We start from the raw sequence: 24,373 nt of genomic DNA, 5'->3' as shown, positions 1-24,373 counted from the left end.
GTGTAGGTAGGTGCAACAAGCATCAACTACCCATAGCACAAACAACTCTTTCAAACTATACACAACAGAGAATGCTAGTAACAAAAGGAAGCAAGCTATTCCACCAGTATGCCACAGCAATTTCTTTTTTAACTTTAAGTCTACTATTTTGTTTGAGATACAAGACAGACATGTAGCTTTTTAAAATCTCCTTGATAATCTTTTGAAATTCTAGTATTTTTTAAAATTCTGAAACAGGTATCAGCCTATGGAATAATGCAGACTCACCTGCTCTGCTGCCTCTCTTTTGGCATTATAGGTATCTAGATGTTCTTGAAGCTCTAGAACGCTGAACTTCAACATTTCTAGTAAGCCACAGGACATCAGCTAGAATATAAAAATATTTTTTTTCTACTAACAAATTAAACACTTAAATTGTTAGACCACATTTGGGATATCACATAAAACTAGCTGTTCTGCACATCACAGTAAAACCTCTGTTTTTAGCTTTAAGCAAACATTTGCAGCCACACCACCCCAAGCTGAGATCTAAGCAGATCTTGTAAGGTAAGCAGGGTTGTGCCTAGTAGAACTTGGATGAGAGATCTCAAAGGAACTCCTAAGTGCTGAAGGAAATAACACTTGTGATTCAACTTGTGGTACATTTCCATCTAAGAGCTAAATCATGAGTTTGCAATCTCACTTACAGGGAAGGACAATGTGTTGTGTTGTCCCAGAGCAGCTTAGGAGGGAGACTGTGACATTGTGACACCCTATGTCCCTACCAGTCTCCATGCTACTCAAGGAAGGGAATAAACTGTGCTGGGTCTACAGCTGTTACAGCTTATACTATTTGGAGCACTGAGGTAACTAAGCTGCCAGGCATGTTGGTGTGGGGGGGATGAAATCATGGTCTGTCAACTCTCCTCCCTTTCCTGCTCACCTGTGCAAGGGACAAGCAGTGGCTCTGTGGAGTCTGCTTCCATCCTGCATGCAGCCCAACAATGCAAGGGAGTAAGTGGGCTCCTTGTGCCCCTTGTACTTCCTTATGCCAGTGTGCAGAACAGGCCACAATCTAGCCCCAAGTCAATATGGAACCAGGATATTGTCAGAGGTACTGTTCTGCTGGAAATACTATGATTTGGATTTCCCTGTGTAGATAAGCCCTATGGCAGACTCAAAGTCAGTAAGGAAGGATAGCAGAATCTGACCAGGATATTGAATGCCTCCCCCCGCACCATTTAGTTTGACAAATGAAACCTTGTAAAGAACAGTGAGTGAAATTAATTGATATCTACTATCTAAATCCACTGTTTGTCCTTACCATATAGAAGTTATTTGGGAGAAATAATTATATTTAACAATTTTTGTATAATTAGAAAGGGCTATATTTCACAACTGAACTTACAGCTATAAACTATTGTTTTAATACTATTCTGTTTCATTTATACAAATTAATCTTTTTATTTTTAAATACAAGTACTATCTATGCTGCTGCAATCACTGACAATGGGAGAGATTTTCAAAGGCACTACTATCAGTTGGCTGTCTGCCTGGAATTTTGAAAAAAATTCCCTCAATATTATTTTGCAAAGGTTGAACCATAAAACATTCTGTGTGCCTGCAGGAAGATTACTAAATACATAGATATTTTAATCTAACCGTGTATTGCTGCACATGAGATTTTACCGTTTCAGCATCAACAAAGACTGTTGGGCATTCCGAACACATCATCATCACCTCCAGCGAACTTTTAAATTTTGTTCCAATACGCTGTAGACCTTCACCAAGAAAACTGATTGCATCATTTGTTATAGTCCCAAACTTTCTTTGAATGGTCTAGAATAATAAAAAATAGAAAGAAATATTTACTTTGCATTACTTCCTTTTTTCTTTTCTTTTTCCTGATAAAGGAAAGCTTTTTTCTATTATGACAAAGAATTTCTATGTAAACTACTGTCATTTATGACAACGCACTTTTTTTTGTCATTATTAAATTATACACACACTCACAAAATATGGACTGTTTGCATAATAAAAGCAGTAAAACACTATAAGAAGGGAAATAGTTCCCAAAATTATGGTACTATATATTGCCTTGAGTCAGGGATGAATGCATTATTTAGGAGTAGTAAAGCCACAACTTAGATTGTAAGCTCTTTTGGGGCAGGGATTCTTTTTGTACAGTGCCTACTACAACAGGATCCTTGTCCATGACTGGAGCTGGTAGGTGCTACGATAATACAAATAAATAGGACCCTAGCAAATTCATGGTCCATTTTGGTCAATTTCACAGCCAGGGTTTTTTTTAAAATTAGTCAATTTCACGTTTAAAGATAGTTACATCTGAAATTTCACAGTGTTGTAACTGTGGGGGTTCCAACCCAAAAGGTGGTCAGGGTGGAAGGGCTGCAAGGCGATTGTAGTGGGGCATGGGACTGCCACCCTTACTTCTGCTCTGCTGCTGGCAGGGGTGCTACCTTTAGAGTTAGGCAGCCAGAGATGAAGGCTGCTGCCTGGGAGCCCAGCTCTAAAGCCAGTGGCAGCACAGAAGTGAGGGTGGTAGGGTACTGGGGGATGGGTGGGGGACAGAAGGCGACAGCTGGAGCTGCGGCTTCCCCACATGGGGGTGGGAGGGGGAGTGACAGCTGGAGCCACAGAGCTTCCTGCTGCTGGGGAAGATCCCAGAGGTGGGTATGACCCACCCTAGGAGTGGCCCCTGCAGGGGAAGAGAAAGTCTCGTCCCTCCCCATTTCCGGTTGACTAGCAGCTGGAGCCCTGTGCAGGGTAGAAGACCCCATGAAATCTGGCACCTGGCTAGGGAAGATTAGATTTCACGGTCCATGACATGTTTTTCAGAGCTGTGAATTTGGTAGGGTCCTACAAATAAATGATAAGTAGCGATTTATGCAGGTCACTGTCAACAAGTGCCAATTAAAAAATTATGCCTGCAAACACCATTATATATTTGATACAACATAGTTAGAAAATAATATTTCAGAAAACTTTTTGAATTATGTTTATTCATTTTTTTAAAATTAAATAGGTTTATAAGTCTATGGTTCTGACCCAGTATGCTCCTATAAATTCTTTTTATAATACCTGAAAAATTACAAATACATACAAAAGATCTACATTCAAATAATGTTAGTAAGATTGCAAAGTCAAGCACTCTGTAGCTAGGAAATGCCAGGATTAAGTTTGTCTGTTCAACCTTCATTCTGCTACTTGCACTTATGCGTTATGATCACGGCCCCCTATACTCTGAACCACAATGGACAAATTGTATGCCAGGTACTCCTTAGTTCAGTAGCAGGAAACTCTCAATTCCACAGCAGTACTAATTAGTTCAATTTGTTGATTTTTCATAATATGCTGCTGAATTCTCTAAATTTTATGGAGCCTCTGGGTAACAGAGAACAGTTATTCCCAACATAGCTAGATGCTCAGGGACACTGTGAAAAGAGCACTCAGCTTTTCTCTGTCATTGCTACTCCAAGTGGGGGTTTGGGGCTATGGTGCAGGAGTGGGGTATGGTCACAAAAGGCCCCTTACCTTCTTGTGGTACGCCTATGGCCCCCAATTGCCTTAATCCAGTCCTGCACATGTCAGAGCCTGGGTGAGATGGAAATCTCCCCATCGCCTGCAACCCAATGACTTGGCCTTGGTTTGCAACATTCCCCCCAGGGCACACACCTTCACAGCTAGTCAAGGGTTAGTCCTCATGAGCCAGGGAGAGCTGTTGCTCTGCTTTCTGGCTCCTCCTTTTATGAACAGCAGGGAAAGAGAAAGTGCTGTTTACGTAATGCATTTCCGCTTGTGGTAAAAGCAGCACAGAGAGAGGAAGCTAAAGCCAGGTCAAGGTGGAGCAGGGAGGACTAAAATGGCAGGTATCTGGCTGAAGCAAAATGGCTGATTCTGTAGCCAAAGCGCGAAATTCCATAGCATATGACAAAATGACAAATTCAGCAGAGAATCAGAGTACATGGGATACTAATTGTGATACAGTCTTTAATTTCAAAATCACATACTTTTTTCCCCACTTGACCCCTGCCTCATTCAGTGCACAGGATGGATGGTGATCAGGGAATGAATGAGGGTTATGTAGTGAATGAACCTGTTGTTTGAACCATCCTTTCTTCATTTGTTGCAGAATTTGGAATAGTGAATGAGGCAGGGGACTGCAGCAAGAGAAATTATGGTTTCCTGGTCAAGGCAGTTGAATGCCACCCAGTAGGACTGTGTTGTATCATAACCTCTGTCACAGACTTCCTGTGTGATGCTGAACAAATCACTTAAATCAACATTTTCACAAGGGGATACTAATAGTTTGTTTCTCTTCTTCTGGGCGCCCAACTTCAGACAGCTGTGGTCTGATTTTCAGAGAAGCTGAGCACTTGTAACGACAGCTGAATTAACTGGGAGATGATGCTCAAGCCTCTGGCAGTAAGGCAGTGTTGTCTGGAGGAATGAGCACAGAATTGGGGTCAGGAGGTCTTGAATTTTAATATTTGTTCTGCCACTCACTCACTGTGTGGCCTTGATCAAGTCACTTTGTCTTTCTGTGTCAGTTTCACTGAGGTAATACTTATCCACCTCCTCACAGGATAGTGAGAGGATTAATTAATTAATGCCTAATTTGCAGTGTTTAGAACATATTAAGTGCTATAAAAATGCTAAGTACTCTGAAAAAATCAGGCCCTAGCTGGGTTCCCAATCACTGAAGCAACCTAAATTAACAGAAATTTTTTAACTTAATCTCCTAGTATATCAATTCCCTTTCTGTGAAAAACCTCCTTACCTCATGGGGTTTTGTGAAGACAAACTCACTAATATTTGTTAGGCTGGCATACTTTGGTGATGAGTGCCACAGAAAAGCTCATGAAGAAATCAATAATTCTGCAAAGGGTTTGGATGATATTCAGTAAAAAACAAAGTGTGTGTGGGATGGGACACACAAATGATGAGGATAAAAAGAAATACTGAACAGATGCCTTATTTCCTGCACAATATCCATCCTTTGAATTAAATGAGGCAGGGTCCTGTGGAAAAAATACTTCATGATCATATAACTACATTATTTTAATATATTTGAATTTTTTATGGTAGTGTCAGGCCTTGGAAAATTAATTAGAAAAATGAACGGTTTGGAAAAGGGTCAGAAACTAATTAATAATGAGTCACTGACCTGAAATAACCTGGAGAACACATGAAAAGTATAGACTGCACAAGATCCATCAGTGTCTGACAGCATCTGATTGACGTGGCAGCGCCAGGCCTCCTCTTCATCATCATATGCCACTGGTTGAAAAGCTGCCAATATGTCAGAAAGAAATGGTGAAGGTGGTGGGGAAGTCTGTACTTCTGGAAAACCATCCTGTTCTTCCTCATCTTGGCTGTAAATAAAGTAAATGATGTAAGCTTGTCAGTAAATACTATGAGGAAAAAAAAGAAACAGTTTTCACTAATTTAATTTATTTTGAAAATTTTAATTAGAACATGCAATACAAGTGAGTCACTAAAATTAAAAATCTAGAGAGAATTCTGTTTTGTTTCGAACAAAATGCAATCTGCAGTGAAACTATAAACAATGAAGCAGGAGAAGATTAAAAGGCTTTTGTAAGTAAGGCGTTTGCTGCTATAATATAAATGTTGATACAAACAGCCCCAAATATCCAATAACAAAGTAAACATATATTATGCTGTTTCTGTTTAACATTTTTATCTATAGAACATTTAAGAAAGGGACATATTTTCTTGCCAAAAATAATATAATTGAATCCTTGACTATCTGATCATCTGCAATGTAGCAAAGCTCTAGCTTGTCTTGGGAGCAACCCAAAAGCTCTTGCTGCAGTATACCAATTTTTAAAATTATCTTAAGTAATATCTATATGTGGATAGAAATAGATTGGAACAGGTCCACTTTTATGGACAATTTAACAAGCTGTTGTTCAAAGAATGTCCTACAGATGGACTTTTCATCATGTATCAATGCTCTGATAATGCTGTTACTTATGAGACAGATTAATCAATGCTGATACTCAAAGTCACTAACAATTTTAAAAAAACTTCTGTATTAGAAGAAATTATATTTTTACACAATTATTTTTCTTGATGCTTTATTACACAACGAGCTTACTATTTTATTTGCAATTAGCAATGTTTATAAAAAACTTTATAAAATTTACATGATTTTTTCCCCCACAGTACCAGCCTCCCTTTCAAGAGGCACTTAAAGCACATTTTAAATAAAACTTATCCATTTAACACAATAACATGCCCACAAATTTACTTTCTTCTTGATGCTAACAATTCTAGTAGTAGATTGTAGCAGCTAAACCATGCTTGGTAGACCAAATTCCCCCTGCTTATTTTCCCAGTCCTTGACCAGAGAAAATCTTTTGAAAAACAATATTGTTTAGACTACTCATCACAGCAATCATTTACAACATGACACTGGAAAATAAGTTGGTTTTGTAATATTTGCATGTGTTCAGTTCAGTAGTGCAATGCCCATAAAAGCTACAAGTAAAGCAAGCCTTTGTGAGCAGGCTAGAGGCAGGCAGTTTCTCCCATAATCTACAAACAAAGTCTGCAGCATTTACCAGACACCTATTAGTCAGAGGACTAACCCTAAAAGGTTATCTTCATCACTGTTCAGGCTAGAACTAATTTTTTTTTAATGTAAACACATTGCAAGAACAGGTGAATTTTAATTAGTACATGGGAAATCAAACTGCTACTGACTGGCATCAGCCTTTAATTTTTGCAAGGCATATTACAGTGACCCAATATAAAAATCTACAATGTTCAGCTTCTTCTGTTCCTCTCTCATTGTGATTTATTCATCTTCAAACTCGGTCTGTGCTTTCTTGCTCTCCCTGAACTGCTAAAGCTTACCTTCTGTGGTCCCCAACCTTCCCCTGCCCCCATGCTGATGGGTTTGAGCCAACTGAGGATTCTTGTGTGACGCTGCTCCTCTAGGGCAGCTTTTTATGTGCTATGCATTGTTCAGAAGTGCAAAGGAGATAGAGCTGGGCCCAGGACTGACCCAACAGTTCCATTTCCTGAACGGAATAAAACTGTGAGGTTACTTTCCTCACAGTAAGAGTGGTTCTTCAAGATGTTTTGCACTTACAGGTATCTATGTACCCCAGCACAGGCGTTTGGAACATTTTCACTAGTCATGTCCATCAGGGGTCACACGTGGCCTATATGCCCTCATGCCCCTGTTCCCAAGGGCTTAAGGGCATAGCGACCACACTGCAACTTTGTCGCTCAGGATCCACACTCCTAGTTGCAGGGACAGAGGGTGTTTGTGAGATGCACATGTGCAGAACATCTCAAAGGACCACAGTTACTGTGAATTAAGCAACTGTTCTTTCTTCTCTGAGTTAGTGCACTTGTGGATCCCACTTATGGTGATTAGCCAGAAGTCACCATTTGAGGAGGTGAGGGGCATGAGTTATTTGAAAAGAAATGGCAAAACTGTCTTTCCAAAATGGACATCGGATATTGAAGCAATCACTAATGAATAATGTTCATAAACATATGCACTAATGGCCAGGCAGCCGCTCTGCAGATTTTGGACACTGCTATTTGAAAAGGAGTACTTGTGGCACCTTAGAGATTAACAAATTTATTTGAGCATAAGCTTTCGTGAGCTACAGGTCAAAGCTTATGCTCAAATAAATTTGTTAGTCTCTAAGGTGCCACAAGTACTCCTTTTCTTTTTGAGAATACAGACTAACATGGCTGCTACTCTGAAAACTGCTATTTGACTTAGGCATATTGTCCACATGGCTTGTGCTCTGGTAGAGTGAGTCCAAATATTTGAAGGAAGATTCTTTTTATTAATGTTGTAAGCAGTCGTAATACCATCCAATATTCATTTTGAGAGTCTTTGTGACAAAATAACCATCCCTTTGGATTTATTACCATAAGCAATGAAAAGTCTTGGAGTGCTACAAACAGATTTTACTTCTACCTAGGTAACATCATAATGATCTTCTGACATCTACAGTATGTAATTTAGGTTAAACCAATGTGAATGAGGTTTCAGAAAAAAGTCTGGTAAGTGAATAAGTTGATTGATATGAAAGTCTGACCATACTTTCGGATGTGGTCTCCTAGTTACACTCTCCATATGAAAAACTGTGTAGGGAGAATTTATCATTAAAGCTTGCAATTCATTTAATTTTACAAGTTAATATAAATGCCACCAAAATTGACAATAAATGAATTGGACAATTTGATAGAGGTTCAAAAGGAGGGTCCATAAGTGAAGAAAATACTAGATTTAAATCCCATGTTGGAGTGATCTTTCTCGCAAGAGGAAAACACGAACACCTCTCATAAATCCGTACACTGATTGATGAGAGAAAACAGAACCTCCTTCTACTGGAGGATGGAATGTGGAAATAAATGCCAATGACCTGCAATTGAAACAGTAAACAAATAATTGGAATAGAACACTGACATGGAACATAACCCTTAGATATTGCAGATAATGAAAATAATTTCCATTTTGCAGTATATGTAATCCTAGTAGATAATTTCCTGCCCGGAAGAACATTTTGTACCTCCAAAGAGCACTGACTACTTAGGACATCCTGATATCATCCAAACTGTGAGACACAATGAAGCTGCGTTTGGGTGAAGGACTAGACTGTGATACCATGTCCTTCTGAACTGGGAGTGTGATAAATTAGTGATTTGACAAAGCAGTATGTCCAAGAACCAAGACTGACGAGGCCAAGCAAGATCCATCAATATAATGCGAGTTTTTTTCTCACTTTACATTCTGTAACACCCTTGGAATTAGCGGAAATGGAGGGAAAGCATACATTGAACTGTGTGACCAACAAATGAAGAAGGTGTCTGCTAGAGACCTGGGATACTGTCCTGCTTGAGAACAAAATATTGGACATTTACTCTTTTGATCTGAAGCAAATAAACCTATTTGGGGAAACCCCCACTCTTGGAAAAGTCAGTCTAGTAAATGATTTTTTAATTCCCATTCATGGGATGAGGTCGCTTTCCTGCTTAGGGGGTCTGCCAGCCCATTACTCTCTCCCAGGAGATGAAGAGCTGTCAGACTGTACAATTCTGAATACACCATTCCCAGAGTCTTATGGCTTCTTGAGAACAAAGAAGGTCTGACCTTGCACCTCCTTGCCTGTTTACATAATAGGCTTCTGTGAAATTGTCCATGAGAGCTTGGATTAAAGAGTCCTCCATCATAGGTAGAAACATTGTGCAAGTTAGTCTAACTGCACTGAATTTTAGGATGTTTACATGCATTGTGGATTGTAAATGAGACCAAAAGCCAAGAGTTGAATGTGATCTATATGTGCTCCCTAACCCATCTGGGATACGTCTGTTATCAGAGCTTTGGATGCTATGGGAGAAACAAACTGAACTTCCATATATACTTTTCTTTTATCCTCTGTCAGTCCAGAGAAACTAGAATCTGGTCCAGAATCACCACCTTTAATGACATGTCATGAAGCTTTGGGTTGTAAACTGACTTGAATCCAAGTATGAAATAGTATCGGACATAATCTGGCAAACAGAGTTACAACTGTAAATGAAGCCCTATGGCCTAGAAGATTCAGACACATCCTGACTGTTTTGGAGGATCAGATTCTTCATTATCTGAAATTTGTCTGGGGGGAAGAATGCTCTTGCTGCCACCAAATCTAGGAGAGCTGCAACAAACTCTATAGCAGCGGTCGGCAACCTTTGAAAAGTGGCAGGGGCCAGCGGACAGAACCCCAGACGGGCAGTGCAGGAGGCAGACGGAACCCCAGACCGGCATACATTTTGCCATACATTCTAATATTTCTTGAAAGGTTTTAAAATCATCAAAGGGTAAAACATGTAAAATGCCTTCATCAGGCAAGGAAGAACAATGTAGATGATCAGAAGGATCTTCCTGATGAATAGGTATTTCCTCATCATTAGTATCTTGTTGTTCCTCTGTCTCTTGAACTTAATGAGGACAGTGATAAGATTCACAAAAATTTGCAACAGGCTACTTACATGTAGACCACATATATTGTGGGGAAACTTGTCCTTGAAAATGTGGATATTATGGCCCAGGATGTCTGATATGACCATGGTTGCTGATCATATGGAAAAGAAAAATTTGACCAATTTTGGGGAAGCCAAGGAGTATACTGAGGATTTAAATCCTTAGGTTACAGGAGGTTCTTTCCTATATCCCTCCCTGACGTTATTTTCCTTTTGTCTATATACTTTCCTCTTTGGAAGGGATCTCTTGTCAGAGTCTGAGGAGGAATTAAGAATCTTTGGATGCAGAAACATCTAATATTGGAGTCATATAATAGGTGACTGCAGGATCTGAATGGAGTTCACATTCTTAATCATACTGCCATGTTTTCTCAGATACATTTTCATCATAGGAACCTTGTTTCTTTCTAGGAAGGAGATCTGGCTAGTACCAAAATTGGGGAAAACTCTCAGGATTGGGGAGTCAGGTGTTAGAATTACCCTGAGATTTGGCGAGGACCTAAAAGAACCTCTCAGAGATGAGAAATTGTTTGGAAGAGAAACCTGTGCTGAGGATGCTGTCGCTGTCTCCCTCTGCAATGAGGAATCCTCAGAGGCTGGGACCAGTGCAAGTAGCAAGCAGGATTTAATTAATAATGATGGTTGTTACAGGGTGTACCTACAGCACACTGGTTCAACACGGGATAACCACACTCTGTAGGGTGAGGAAGCCACGCCCCCTCACCCCTGCTGGGCATGCTCCAGCTGGACCCAGCATATAAAAAGGAGTAGCTAAGTTCAGTCTGAGCTGGCCACCGACAAGAGCAAATGTGTGTTACAGGTTCCTCCAGGGACACTGCCAGAGCTCCAGGACCCAGAAACCAGCTAGGCTGAGGCTCCAGTGGACCCCCAGCCGACTGTCACCAAAGGAGGAAAGACAGCAGAGGCCACAAGATTACCAGCTTTGGATGGAAGTGTAGGAAGTGCCGCAGGGATCTGGACTGAGCTACTGGGTGAGCTAGACTGATTGTGGAAACACTGGTTCCCTAGGGCCACACAGCAGGACTGCCCCATTGACCTTAACCATTGGGTCACGCTGCCATGTACCCAAGGGCAACTGTACTGACTCTGGCCACTGGGCTGTGGTTACACAGAAGGCTAGGCCACTTGGACTGCTAAATTTCTACTTTGATTCCCCCAAGACCTGACGCCCCACAATGGGGTACACTTGTGACAATGGTACCAATAAAGGCAGTGCGGAGTAGACAATGCTGAGTGTTGCGGTGTTGTGACGGATAGTGCTGATAAATCTGATGCCTTGGTGGGGTATAATAAACACAACTTTGCATTCCTGTGTCTTTAAGCCCTTGTTATCAAAGAAGATCTCTGTGCTGGCTCTTCATTATGGTGCAGCAGTGAGGGTTCTGGTCCCACTTTTTCCCAACCCAGCAGAAAATGATTCCTTTGAGGAGCCCATCCTCTTACTTTGTCAACTTGGCATTTAAGATGTCAGTCCTTGGACAACAGAGGTTCTTGACGACTATGATGAATTTTTTTTTACTCTCTTTCAGTTTCTTTACCGCTCCTGTGCTCAGTGTCACATTTCTAGGGACAGGAGCACTGGAAGGATGAGTTGGGAACAAGAAGTCTCTGTGCTCAGTCTCTACTTCAAGGCCAGTATAATGCTCATGGATTTTTCCATAAGAAAAAAAAAAAAAGAGGAGAACCCTTCCCCCCCCACCCACACACAGGAAGGATGTGATTTGAAGCTGGGAGATCTAGGCTCTGACATAACTAACCCTGCTCCAATCTGCTCTCTCTCTCCCTCTTCTGCCAATGGCTAAATGAAACAGTAACAACTACACCTCCACCCTGATATAATGCGGTCCTCGGGAACCAAAAAATCTTACCATCTTATAGGTGAGACCGTGTTATATCGGGGTAGGGAGAAGAATCGCTCCCTGCCCCAGCTCACCTCCGCTCTGCCTCCGCCTCCTCCCCTGAGCATGCCGCCGCCACTCCGCTTCTCCCTCCCTCCCAGCCTTGCCACGCCAATCAGCTGTTTGGCGCAGGAAGCTGGGAGGGATGGGGGAGAAGAGCGGCGGTGCGCTCGTGGGAGGAGGCGGAAGGGAGGTGAGCTGAGGCGGGGGGGGGGGGGCGCAGCAAGTAAGTGGGGGAGCAGAGGAACTGCTTGAGCTAACACGAATTCAGATATAACGAGGTAAAGCAGCCCCGCTCCCCGGAGCGCTGTTTTACCGCATTATATTTGAATTTGCATAATATCAGACCACATTATATCGGGGTCGAGGTGTACAACTAACTATAAACAAATTAATTATAAACTTCTACTCTAACAAGTAACAAAATCTACAAAAAGGACACAGTTTTGTTCTGACTCACTGCCTAAAGTGGTTAGAAAGAACTGAGTGGAATTTGGGCATACAGGGTGCATGCACAACCCTTGCCAGACACTACTAGTGAAAATGCTCCAAACTCCTGTTCTGGGGTACACCGACACCCGTAAGTGGGATCCACGTTGGGAGTAACTTGAAGAATGAATCAAACATTTATTTGATGTGCTTATTTTAAAAGTTTGTACTGTTAGTAGATTTCTGATAATAAGTATGAGAAATTCAACCAGAAAAAGGGTTGCTTTACTTGACTAATGTGAAAGCTAGAATATACAAGTGGTACATTATTTCTGAAGTTAAAATAAAGTGTACTCTTACCTAGATAACCCAGAGAAGTCAGCTTCTTCTTCTTCACATCTCTCATCTAGCTCTTTCAAAGCAAGGGTGACATCCTCTTCACATATAGATTCAGAATAGCTCTCAGGAGCTGGCAGTTCTGGCATTTCAGGAATTTCTTCCAACTCTAGAGGTTCCTGACAGATTAGAGATTCTTGTTGTTCTTGTAATACATATGATCCAGTGTCTTCACTAGCAATGCTAACCTGTTCATCCTTGACAGCTGAACTGCCATCCTGCAAAGCAAGTATATTTTTCATTGCTCTTACAGAAGGGACAGATATATATCAACTTCTTTTAAGCTACAGGAATCAATGCTTAAAACCAAAAGTATGTTTACATAACCCAGTTTTATTTTAAGTATTCAGATATCTGGATTCTTCATATACAGAATTATACACCTTTAGTTATGCTTCAGTCATAAAGAATCTTTCTTTTTAATGTTTTCCAACTTCTGGTTAGAATACTCCTCAATTTTTCTTTCTAAAATGCGATTTGTCATGTATAGCAAATGTAATTTTCCCATTAATGTCAACTAATGATGTTACAAGAAAGCCCTCTCATGAAAATGTGTGCAAATACTTTAAATATTTTTCTAGACAAAACTAATATGATCAAAACCTTCAAAGCTTAACTTTTGAGTGAACAGATCAAAAATTATTGGCTCATGATTGCCTATAGCATCAAACTCCTACTTCCAGAATGACTATGAAAAAACTTTTCCCTTTCCATTCTCCTTCTTCACACAGTTTCCCACCACAAACAACTGGCAGAATGGAAGTAATCACCCTGGGAAACAGATTTTGCATAATTTGTCTTAATAAACTGGAGTTATTGTTAGAACTCTCATTTTTAACTCTGACCAATTAAAACTATATACTACGTCATAGACTATCATGAGTAAATCGTTCTGATATATAATGTTAGACTGTCCTGTACATTTTTCCATTGTAAAACGCTACAACATTAACATCACTATACTAAACAGATGATGGGTTTTGGACTTATCTAATATATGAATGAACCCAAACACCTGAAATATTTATTAGATTTTATTTCCACAATAAAAATCAACTTCCTTATAATTGTTGTTCTCAGAAAGCAATTTCCTATATAGATTAGCACTCTTATGGTGATGTTATGTCTCCTACACTGGGACACACAGGATTGCTCTCAAACTATTTCAGAGAATTTCTACCGTGTGTGCGTGTCTTTCTTTTCAATATAAACTAACTGAACGCGTATTAAAGACTGGACAATCCCTGAATAGCAGTACATCATTTACTCTCCCATTGGTCCTGAAGCTATTAGACCTTCACAGTGATACGACAGGCTGTGAGTACCCAGTTCCTTATAACAACTGGCTAATGACATCACTCCTGAAGTACCTCTTTTAGATATTAAATCTCAGGTTCTGTCACATAAAATAGCCATTTTGTCCCACAGACCAGTTAATGCGCATGGGCATGCCAGACATTTTTAAAATAGGTGTAGAAAAAACAATTTAGGTCTAAATAGTGGCCCATTTCTAGTACAGATTTTTTCAAATCAAGGTCAATGGATGAGTCCAGATCTACAACGAACATAACGGAGAGAGATCATTAATAAGATAAAGTATTCTCTAGATATTCTTCCAGATAAAAAAGGAACAGTCAAATGTGTGCAATTGTTCTTCTGAATATTGTTGTCTGTGTTAATATGTGCTAAATGTGTCTTCTCGTTGAAATTTTCTAGACTCCTTAATAGAGAAGTGCTTTCAGTTAAACTGTATGTAGTAGAAGAGCATAAGGAACACATGGGAAATGGCATAATTTTTCAGAAATCTTAATGAATCTGCAATGCCAGTAGTGATGCAGACTGATGTTGTATCCTTCCTTAAGAACGTGCTTGATTGTTGGGTATTCATTTTCGTAAGGAAGGCATGTCTACACTGCAGTTGGGAGGTGTGACTGCAGCATACATAGACATAACAGAACTACTGTTAACCTAGCTAGATCAAAGCTAGCTCAGGTATGTCTACATGTGCTCCCTATTGCAGTGTAGACATTCTCTGATGCAAAGGAAAACTTAGCATATTATTTCTACGCTCTATCTGCTTTTAGGAAGAAGGGATTGACAGCTGGAGGCTTTGACACAGAATACTACACAGAGTCCCTTTTGAAACTTGCAATTTATAATTTGGGGTGGGTATTTCTGGAAACTGCTGGAATCTTTTACTTTCACTTCAGCATCCACATAAGAGAACAAAGAATGTTTAACCAGGTACAATAAACTTTTTTCTTTAGAGTACAAATATTTTCTACAAGAATGTATTATTCCCTTAATTCCATATGTATAGTTTTGCTCATATTTTATATTAATATAATCTATAAGCAAACACAGTTTGCAGATAACTGTCAAGGTAAGTAAAGAAAAAATCTTCATTAACAATGCAGTCACTTTTCCATAATGCCTCATCTTTAGAGCACAGATTTAGAGACTAGGTTGTGCTGCAATGTTATAAAACTAGGATCCTGTGACAGAATGGGAGTAGCTTAAGGCCAACTCACCACTCTATAAGCTTCCCAAAGGGGCCAAATTTGGGAGATAATTAAGGACTGGGTCATTAACCAGTTAACAAGGTGATTCAGCTTGTCAGCTGGGGACAGTTAAAAGGGAGACAGGAAAGGAGGAGGCAACGGCTGGAAGGAAGAGCAGACACCCAGGGTCTCAGAGAGATGAGATCTCTCTCCCCATCGCACCCTGTGCCTATGGATTAGGTAGAGCTTGGGGGAAGTCTTATGCTGTGGGGACACAAACCCGTATAAGACACTGTAAATAAAGCATGCTGTGTTGAACCTACAGGGGACTATGTGAGGACTGTTTGCAAAGCAAAATGCATGGGGAAGGGGAGCCCAGTTCCTTATACAAAGTAGTCTCATCTTCAAAGGGTTTTCAGGATGGTGGCCCTGAACTGTAAGCAAATTCAGAATATGGAAATTAGGTTAAACTTCTACATTTAGAGACAATTAATAATCAGATACTCGAATCTTAGAGAAAAAAATGTTTGTATGACTGAACTGAGCTACAGGAGAAGAGTTGGAACAGTCTTTTAACAGATTATATTAATATTCCGTTTTTTACCACCTAGTGCCCCAATCCCACAACTGGATCTGTGCAGGTGGACCCTTGCATCCATGTAGAGCAGGGGTCTTAAACACGCGGCCCACGGAGTTATTTCCTGTGGCCCGCCATAGGCACCGACTCCGTGGGTGCTCTGGGGCTCGAGCACCCACTGGCAGCCAAATTCCTCCCCTGCAAGCATGCCGCACCCCTGCTCCTATGCCTACCTCCCAGTGCTTCCTGCCGCCAAACAGTTGTTTGGCGGCACTTAGGACTTTCCAGGAGGGAGGGGGGAGCAGCAGGGATGCAGCGTGCTCAGGGGAGGAGGAGGAGGAGAAGAGGCAGGGCTGGGGCAGGGATTTGGCGAAGGGGTTGGAATAGAGACAGGGAGGGGGCGGGGACTTTGGGGAAGGGGTTGGAATGGGGGCAGGGAAGGGGAAGAGTGGTAAAATATGAATTAACGGATCCTTGCAGCACAACTACATTTAGCGTTTCTTCAGCAGTAATTTAACAGGGGATGTAAAGAATATAATTTGCACTGATGTCTTTGAACTACTCATTGGGGGAGCAGATTCTTGGGGCAGCGGTATGAAGGAGGTAAATGGATTCATTCTTGTGAATGATGTTAGTTACTTTAAATCTGTCTGTTCTGTGGAACAGGACAGGAGCTTTCTTCTTTATGTATGACTCAATTCTTTTCTTCCCCCATATCAGTGAGTTTCCCTCATTCTGTCTCTTCCCATTCTCCCAGTCACTTTCACTCTGCATTTTGATTACTCTTCCAGTCACTTACTTTTCAAATCCCATGGTCTGATTCTCAGGGCCATTTCCAACAAGGCCTCAAGTGAGAAAGAGATGCAATTTTAGACCTTAGGGCTAAACATGAACACTGCATACAGCTGGGCACATCATCGGCTGGTATAAATTGCCAGAGTTCAGTGGAAGTCAGTGGAGCTATGGCAATTTACACCAGCTGAGGATCTGCCCCAGTATTTCTATTCTGTAGGGCTATTATAACATATCTAAGGTTTCAGTGATGTGGCTCTCGGGCCAATGTACTAGGCCTCATGTGGACCTCGTGGTGATTTGAGTATGAGATCCCTGATGTAGAGCTTCACTGATTTTATTAGAGTTCTGTGCAGGTGCAAGGATCCATCTGAGCAGTCAGTTTCAGAATTTGAGACTATGTCCTTATATGGACATTGTAAACTCATGTAGGTTTAAAGAACAAATTCAAAATGGCAGATCAGAATTTCTCACCCTTGCAAAACGTAGCATTTTATTTTATATAAATGAGACAAAATTAAACATTTTAATAATCCAAAGAGAAAGACACTTTGGATTCTAATTATTATGGTTGTGACTACTAACTTTTAAAATCCATAAATCTGTCCCTGGAATAAAACAAACAAGAACTTGCAGCACAAGAAGATCAGCAAAACAGAACCTTTGCTAAAGGAAAAATGCTGTATTAAAGAGAAGTTACTTACCTTGCACAGTAACTGGACTTCTTCCAGATGTGTGATCCCTATGTGTATTCTACTGTGGGCACACATGTGCTCCATGTGCCTGAGACTGGAAGATTTTTGGTAACACTGTCTGTTGGTCCACACATGTATCCTTCCTCTCCTCACTCTCCAAACAGAGTACAAGAGGTGGTGTGGACCAACCATTTCTCCAGTTCCTTCTCTACTGCAAATTGTAAGAGAAAGATCTGAAGCAGAGGGGAAGTAATGTGGGTACTAAAATACAACAGGGACCACTCATCTTGAAGAATGCCAGTTACTATACAAGGTAAGTAACTTCTTTCTTTGAGTTCTGATCCCAATGTATTTTCCACACGGGTGACTGACAAGCAGTAGTCATTGAAGAGGGTGGCAAGGACCTCTGCTATATCAATGACAGGTGTACTGCTGTACTGATAGATGCATCAGCTGCTGAAGCCTGCACTAGGACATAGAGTCTCATGAAGGTACAGATCAAACCCCACACATAGTTGCATTACAAATTTTGATGACAGGAATGCCACAAAGAGGGTAAGTCTACACTGCAATTAAAAACCCATAGCTGGCCCATGCCAGCTGACTTGGGCTCACCAGGCTTGTGGCTCTTTTTACTGCAGTGTAGACTTCTGAGCTCTGGCTGGAGCCCAGGTTCTAGGACCCTGGGAGGTGGGAGGATCCCAGAGCTCAGGATACAACCTGAGCCCAGAAGTCTACACTCCAATTAAACAGCCCCTTAGCCTGAGCCTGTGTCCACTGGCACAGGCCATCCGTGGGTTTTTAATTACAGTGAAGACATACCCAAAGAGGCTACAGAAGTGGCCTGAGCTCCAGTGGAGCGAGTGCTCACTCCCTGTAAGAGAAGAGCAACCCATAACACAGGACAATGCATGCCAAAATCGACGTGGAAAGTCTTTGGGAAGAGGTTGCTTCCCCTCTCTGTTCTGTGAATGATATACATAATCTAGGCAGTTTCCAAAAGGATTTTGTTCTTTGCAGGGAGAACACCATGGCCCAACAGATGTCCAATGAATGAAGTCTACTGTCTTCACTGGCGGCGTGTGGCTTTGGGGAAAAAGGTAGGCGGAGTGTCTGATGAAAACCCAAGACCACCTTGGTGGTAAATTAAGGATGTAGTCTGAGAGAAATGTTATCCTTATGGATTGTATACGGTGGGTCTACCATAAGGGCCCTCAGTTCACCTACTCTTTTGGCTGAGGTGACGGCTGCCTAAAAGGCCACCTTCATATCAAGTAGACTAAAGAGCATGAAGCCATGAGTTTGAATGGCGCACTTGTTAACAACGAGAGGACCAAACTGAGATCCCATGTTGGGATAGGTTTGATCATGGGAGGAAAGGTTCTGACCAGATCCTTCAGAAAATATACTGTCACAGGATGGGTGAAGATTGAATGGTTATCAATCAGAGGATGACAGGGCTGATAGCTGTAAGTGGACACTTAGGGAACTAAGGGAAAGACTTGTTGTCTTTAAGGATAGGAGATATTTAAATATAGGAGGGACATTGGATTCCTCTGGAGTTATCTGGTGACACTGTAACCAGATCGAGAACTTTTTCCGCTTAGCTACATAGCATTTCCTCATGGAGTCTTTCCTAATATTGTTAAAGATGGTCTGGCCTGTCTGTGAACATGACCTCTTTAAGTTCGACACCCTTCCAAATATTAGACTGTCAGGTGGAGGGAGCTGGACTGGGATGTCTGACCCTGCCCTTGTCTTGGGTCAAAAGGTCTGGGAAGATCTAGATGCTGATATATGGGCGTACTGACATCTGAGGAAGTCTGTCATCTGAAGAATTGTCTTGGCCATCTGGGAGCAGGCAGAATGATCATTGCCCCATTTTGTGCAATCTTCCTGAGAATCTGAAGTAAGAGGAGGATGGGTGGGAAGGAGTACCTTAGTTGTCCTGACCAAGTAACTAGAAATGCATCACTGCTGGAGTCCTGACTTACGGCTACTCTGGAGCAGTAAACTGTGCATTCATTGTCTGTTCTGCTGTGACACAAACAGTTCCAATAGAGACCCCCTATTGATGGAATATATTCTGTATCATGGAATCATGCAATTCCCATTTGTGGTCTGGTGACAAATATCTGCCACAGCGTTGTGTATCCAAGGGAGATGTACTGCTGACAGGGTTATCTGGTGTCGAATACACCAGTTCCACAGATTGACTGTCTCCATGTAGAGGGAGATGGATCTCACTTTCTCGTTTGTTGACGTCGAAATCTGTTGTTATGTTATCTGACATCACTTGACTATGCATTGACTGAATGACTGGGAGAAACTGCTTGCAGGTTTCTTGGACTGCCTGCAGTTTTAATATGTCTATGGGAGCAGCAAAGTATCCACTGATTGTTCTGCTCATGGGGACAAATGATACTGCTAGATTCTTGCTAGGATGCATCAAGGAAGACTATGCCAAGCTGGGGAAGATGCTTAAAGGAATGGAGGCTCAAGTGATCTTCAGTGGGATTCTACCTGTTCCTAGAAAAGGAGAGTGAAGAAAAGACAAGATCATGATGCTCAACAGATGGCACAGGCATTGGAGGGCTTTGGGATGTTGGACCACTGGGAGGCATTCATGGACAGAGGACTGTTCTCATGAGATGGACTCCACCTAAGTAGGGAGGGAAATAAGACTTATGGGATGAAGACTGGCAAAACTGGTTAAAAAAAACTTTACATTACTAATTCAGGGAAGTCGGTTGGGGGAATGCTCATGTAATTTCTACACCTGATACTAATTCTGAGTGGGAGGAGATTCAAGTAAAAAGAGGATACAGCAATGAAGAAAGGAACAACAGAAGGCAGGAGAATGGACAAGAGGAAATAAAGTACCAACGGCAGTAACAGACCAGTTAGACATATACACAGTGAAGTAACTGTACTTAATCAAGTGAAGAATCTGGGTGCAGTCAATCAGAAACAAATTAGATGTCTGTACACCAGTGCAAGGAGCCTGGATAACAAAACGGAGGAACTAGAACTATTGGTTCAGGAAGTGGAACTAGATATTACAGGGTGTGACAGGGTCAGACCAGATGGCTACAGGAGAGTGCTGAAAGGCAGGTATATTAGCCCCAGGATAAGTAGGTCCTTTTTCCCTTGGTAACTGAACAGAGGTTACTCTAGGTAAATTAGAACACCTGGGGCCAATCAAGGGCCTGCCAGTACCTGTTAAAAGCCTCCCCTCCAGCCAGATAGGCACGCGATAGGAGTTGTAGGAGGAAAGCGCGCTACTGGGGAGCTGGGCGATGCAGATGCTGACAAGCACCAGGAGGAAAAACTGCACACGTACAGAGGTGAAGGGCAGGGAAAACCCTATCTAACAGGGTGAACAGTCCTTCTGGGCCCTGGAGGTCCGAGGGAAGAGATCTTGCCAGAGAGGAGAGACTGAACTGGGTGCCTGGTTTGTTGCCACCACGCCTGGAGAGACTACCACAGACTAAGAGGCTCCCTTCCCCCTCCCTGTCCCCCATCAGGGAGGCCGGGAGGAACCCAGCTCAGGCAAGGTATGGACAGCAAGCCCAGGGGCGTGGGGAAATTCTGAGGTAGAGAGGAATGCCCCAGCCCACCACTAAGTGGAAGCGCGGAACCCACTGTGGCAGAGAAGGAGCTCTATCACAACGGATAATGAAAACATGACGGAATAGTACTCATAATTGGAACACCAGTATTGAATTCTCTGTGCTGTTCAGGAAAGACAGAAATAAAAATAAAGGTGGTCAAGTAGCATTGTATATTAATGATGAGGTAGACTGTAAAGAAATTAGAAGTGATGGATTGGTAAAACAGAATCTGTTGGGGTTAAAATTAAGGCTGTCGATTAATTGCAGCTAACTTACGCCATTAACTCAAAAAAGTTATTCGCGATTAAAAAAATTAATCGTGATTAATTGCAGTTTTAAATCACATGTTAAACAATAGAATACCAACTGAAATTTATGAAATATCTTGGAAGTTTTTCTACATGTTCATATATCTTGTATTCTGTGTTGTAACTGAAATCAAAACGTATATTATTTTTATTACAAATATTTGCACTGTAAAAATGATAAACAAAAGACATAGTTTTCAGAGTCGTAGCCATCTTAGTCTGTATCAGCAAAAACAACGAGGAGTCCTTGTGGCACCTTAGAGACTAACAAATTTATTTGGGCATAAGCAAGTGGGTTCTAGCCCACGAAAGCTTATGCCCAAATCATAGAATCATAGAATATCAGGATTGGAAGGGACCTCAGGAGGTCATCTAGTCCAACCCCCTGCTCAAAGCAGGACCAATCCCCAACTAAATCATCCCAGCCAGGGCTTTGTAAAATAAATTTGTTAGTTTCTAAGGTGCCACAAGGACTCCTTGTTTTTTAAAAGAAACAGTATTTTTCAATTCATCACATACAAGTACTGTAGTGAAATCTTTGTTGTGAAAGTGCAACTTACAAATGTAGATTATTTTTTTACATAACTGCACTCAAAACCAAAACAATGTAAAACTTCAGAGCCTACAAGTCCACTCAGTCCTACTTCTTGTTCAGCCAATCGCTCAGACAAACAAATTTGTTTACATTTACAGGAGATAATGCTGCCCTCTTCTTATTTACAATGTCACCAGAAAGTGAGAAGAGGCATTTGCATGGCAATTTTGTAGCCGGCATTGCAAGTTATTTACGTGCCAGATATGCTAAACATTCGTATGCTCCTTCATGCTTCGGCCACCATTCCAGAGGACATGCTTCCATGCTGATGATGCTAGTTAAAAAAATAATGCATTAATTAAATTTGTGACTGAACTCCTTGGAGGAGAATTGTATGTCCCATGCTCTGTTTTACCTGCATTCTGCCATGTATTTCATGTTATAGCAGTCTCGGATGATGACCCAGTTCATTTAAAGAACACTTTTACTGCAGATTTCACAAAACGCAAAGAACGTACCAATGTGAGATTTCTAAAGCACTCGACTCAAGGTTTAAGACTCTGAAGTGTCTTCCAAAATCTGAGAGGGACGAGGTGTTTTGTTTCAGAAGTCTTAAAAGAGCAACACTTTGATATGGAAACAGAACCCGAACAACCAAAAACGAAAATCAATCTTCTGCTGATGGCATCTGACTCAGATAATGAAAATGAACATGTGTCGGACCGCACTGGTTTGGACTTTTATTGAGCAGAACCCGTCATCAGCATGATGCTTGGAATTATGGTTGAAGCATGAAGGGACGTATGAATCTTTAGCGCATCTGGCACATAAATATCTTGCGACGCCTGTGCCATGTGAATGTCTGTTCTCACTTTCAGGTGACATTATAAACATGAAGTGGCCAGCATTATCTCCTGCAAATGTAAAGAAACTTGTTTGTCTGAGCAATTGGCTAAACGAGAAGTAGGACTGAGTGGACTTGCAGGCTCTAAAGTTTTACATTCTTATTTTTTAAAAGCAGGTTTTTTTGTACATAATTCTACATTTGTAAGTTCAACTTTCATGATAAAGAGATTGCACTACAGTACTTGTATTAGGTGAATTGAAAAATACTATCTTTTTTTTTTACAGTTCAATTACTTGTAATTTAAAAATAAATATAAAGTGAGCATTGTACACTTTGTATTCTGTGTTGTAATTGAAATCAATATATTTGAAAATGTAGAAAACATGAAAAAATATTTAAATAAATGGTATTCTATTAAAGTTTAACAGAGGATTAATTGCAATTAATTTTTTTAATCGCTTTACACCCCTAGTCAAAATCACTTTGAAGAAGAAAAGTAACAGAGGCTCAACTGCGATACTGCACCTGGTTTGCCCAGACCCCTATGATCTCATTTGGATATAGATAGCGACCTCTTTAATATTTTTAATGAAAATAAATACTACTGGGTATTGTGTGATTATGGGAGACTAATTTCCCAGCTACAGATTGGAGGGCAGGTGCTACTAATAATGGTAGCGCCCACATATCTTTGGATGCAGTAGCCAACAAATTTCTTCACCAAACAGTCACCGAACCAAGAAGAGGTGATGCCCTTTTAGATTTAGTATTGGTAAGTAGCAAGGACCTCATAGAAGAACTGGTTGTAGAGGACAACCTTGATTCAAGTAATCATGAGTTAATTCAGTTTAAATTGGAAGGATAAACAAAAACAGGCCTGCAGCTAGGGTCCTTGATTTCAAAAGGGCAAAAACTTTTTAAAAAATGTAAGGAATTAGTTAGGGAAGTGGACTGGACTGAAGAAGAACTCAAGGATCTGAATGTGAGTCTTGAAAGTAAAAGTCAAAGTTGCAGAAACTATCTGAAGCCTACGTTCCAAGCAAGGGGAAAAAAATCATAGGGAAGGGTTGCAGACCAAAGTGGATGGAGAAGCATCTCAAAACAGGTTATTAAGAGAAAGCCTATTAGGAATGGAACAAGGGATGGATCAGCAAGGAAAACTACCTCTTTGAGGTCAAAAAGTGTAGAGAAAAAGTGAGAACTGCGAAAAGCCAGGCAGAGTTAGACCTTGCAAAGGAAAGTAAAACCTATTCTAAAAGATTCTTTAGCCATATAAATAAAAAGAAAACCAGGAAAGAAGAAGAGAGACCACTAAACACTGAAGAGGGGTGCAGATTAAAGACACTCTAGGTATGGCCAAACACCTAAATGTATACATTGCCATAAATGAATACAGGCCCATTAGTTTGACCTCAGTTATATGCAAGGTTTTAGAACAAATTTTGAAAGACAGTAGTTAAGGACATAGAGGTAAATGGTAATTAGGATAAAATGCAACATGGTTTTACAAAAAGTAGATCATGCCAGACCAACTTGATCTCTTTCTTTGACAAGATAACCGATTTTCTAGATAAACGAAATGTAGATCTAATCTACGTGGATTTCAGCATTTCACCTGGATTAAAGCATTTGATAAAGATCCACATGGGAAATTATTAAATTGATGAAGATGGATGACAAAATCATTAAAGAGGAGACTGAAACAGGTTATGCAGAAAGGTGAACTGCCAGGTGGAGGGAGGT

General features: G+C 41.0%; 1 protein-coding gene across 1 annotated transcript in view; it reads right to left on the bottom strand.

The window, feature by feature from the left end:
* Positions 1–24,373, bottom strand: part of FRYL (FRY like transcription coactivator) — a 416,688-nt gene that overhangs the window by 23,562 nt on the left and 368,753 nt on the right. Inside the window, exons 56-59 of the mRNA XM_084625954.1 lie at positions 12,726–12,979; positions 5,168–5,375; positions 1,669–1,818; positions 268–366 (exon numbers count right to left, since the gene is read on the bottom strand). Of these exons, the coding sequence (XP_084482080.1) occupies positions 268–366; positions 1,669–1,818; positions 5,168–5,375; positions 12,726–12,979 (711 nt within the window). The remainder of the gene's footprint in view (positions 1–267; positions 367–1,668; positions 1,819–5,167; positions 5,376–12,725; positions 12,980–24,373) is intronic.

This window comes from Lepidochelys olivacea (genome assembly GCF_965140295.1).
Source record: "Lepidochelys olivacea isolate rLepOli2 genome assembly, chromosome: 4".
Lineage (NCBI taxonomy): Eukaryota > Metazoa > Chordata > Testudines > Cheloniidae > Lepidochelys > Lepidochelys olivacea.
This window is presented reverse-complemented; position numbering and strand designations above follow the sequence as displayed.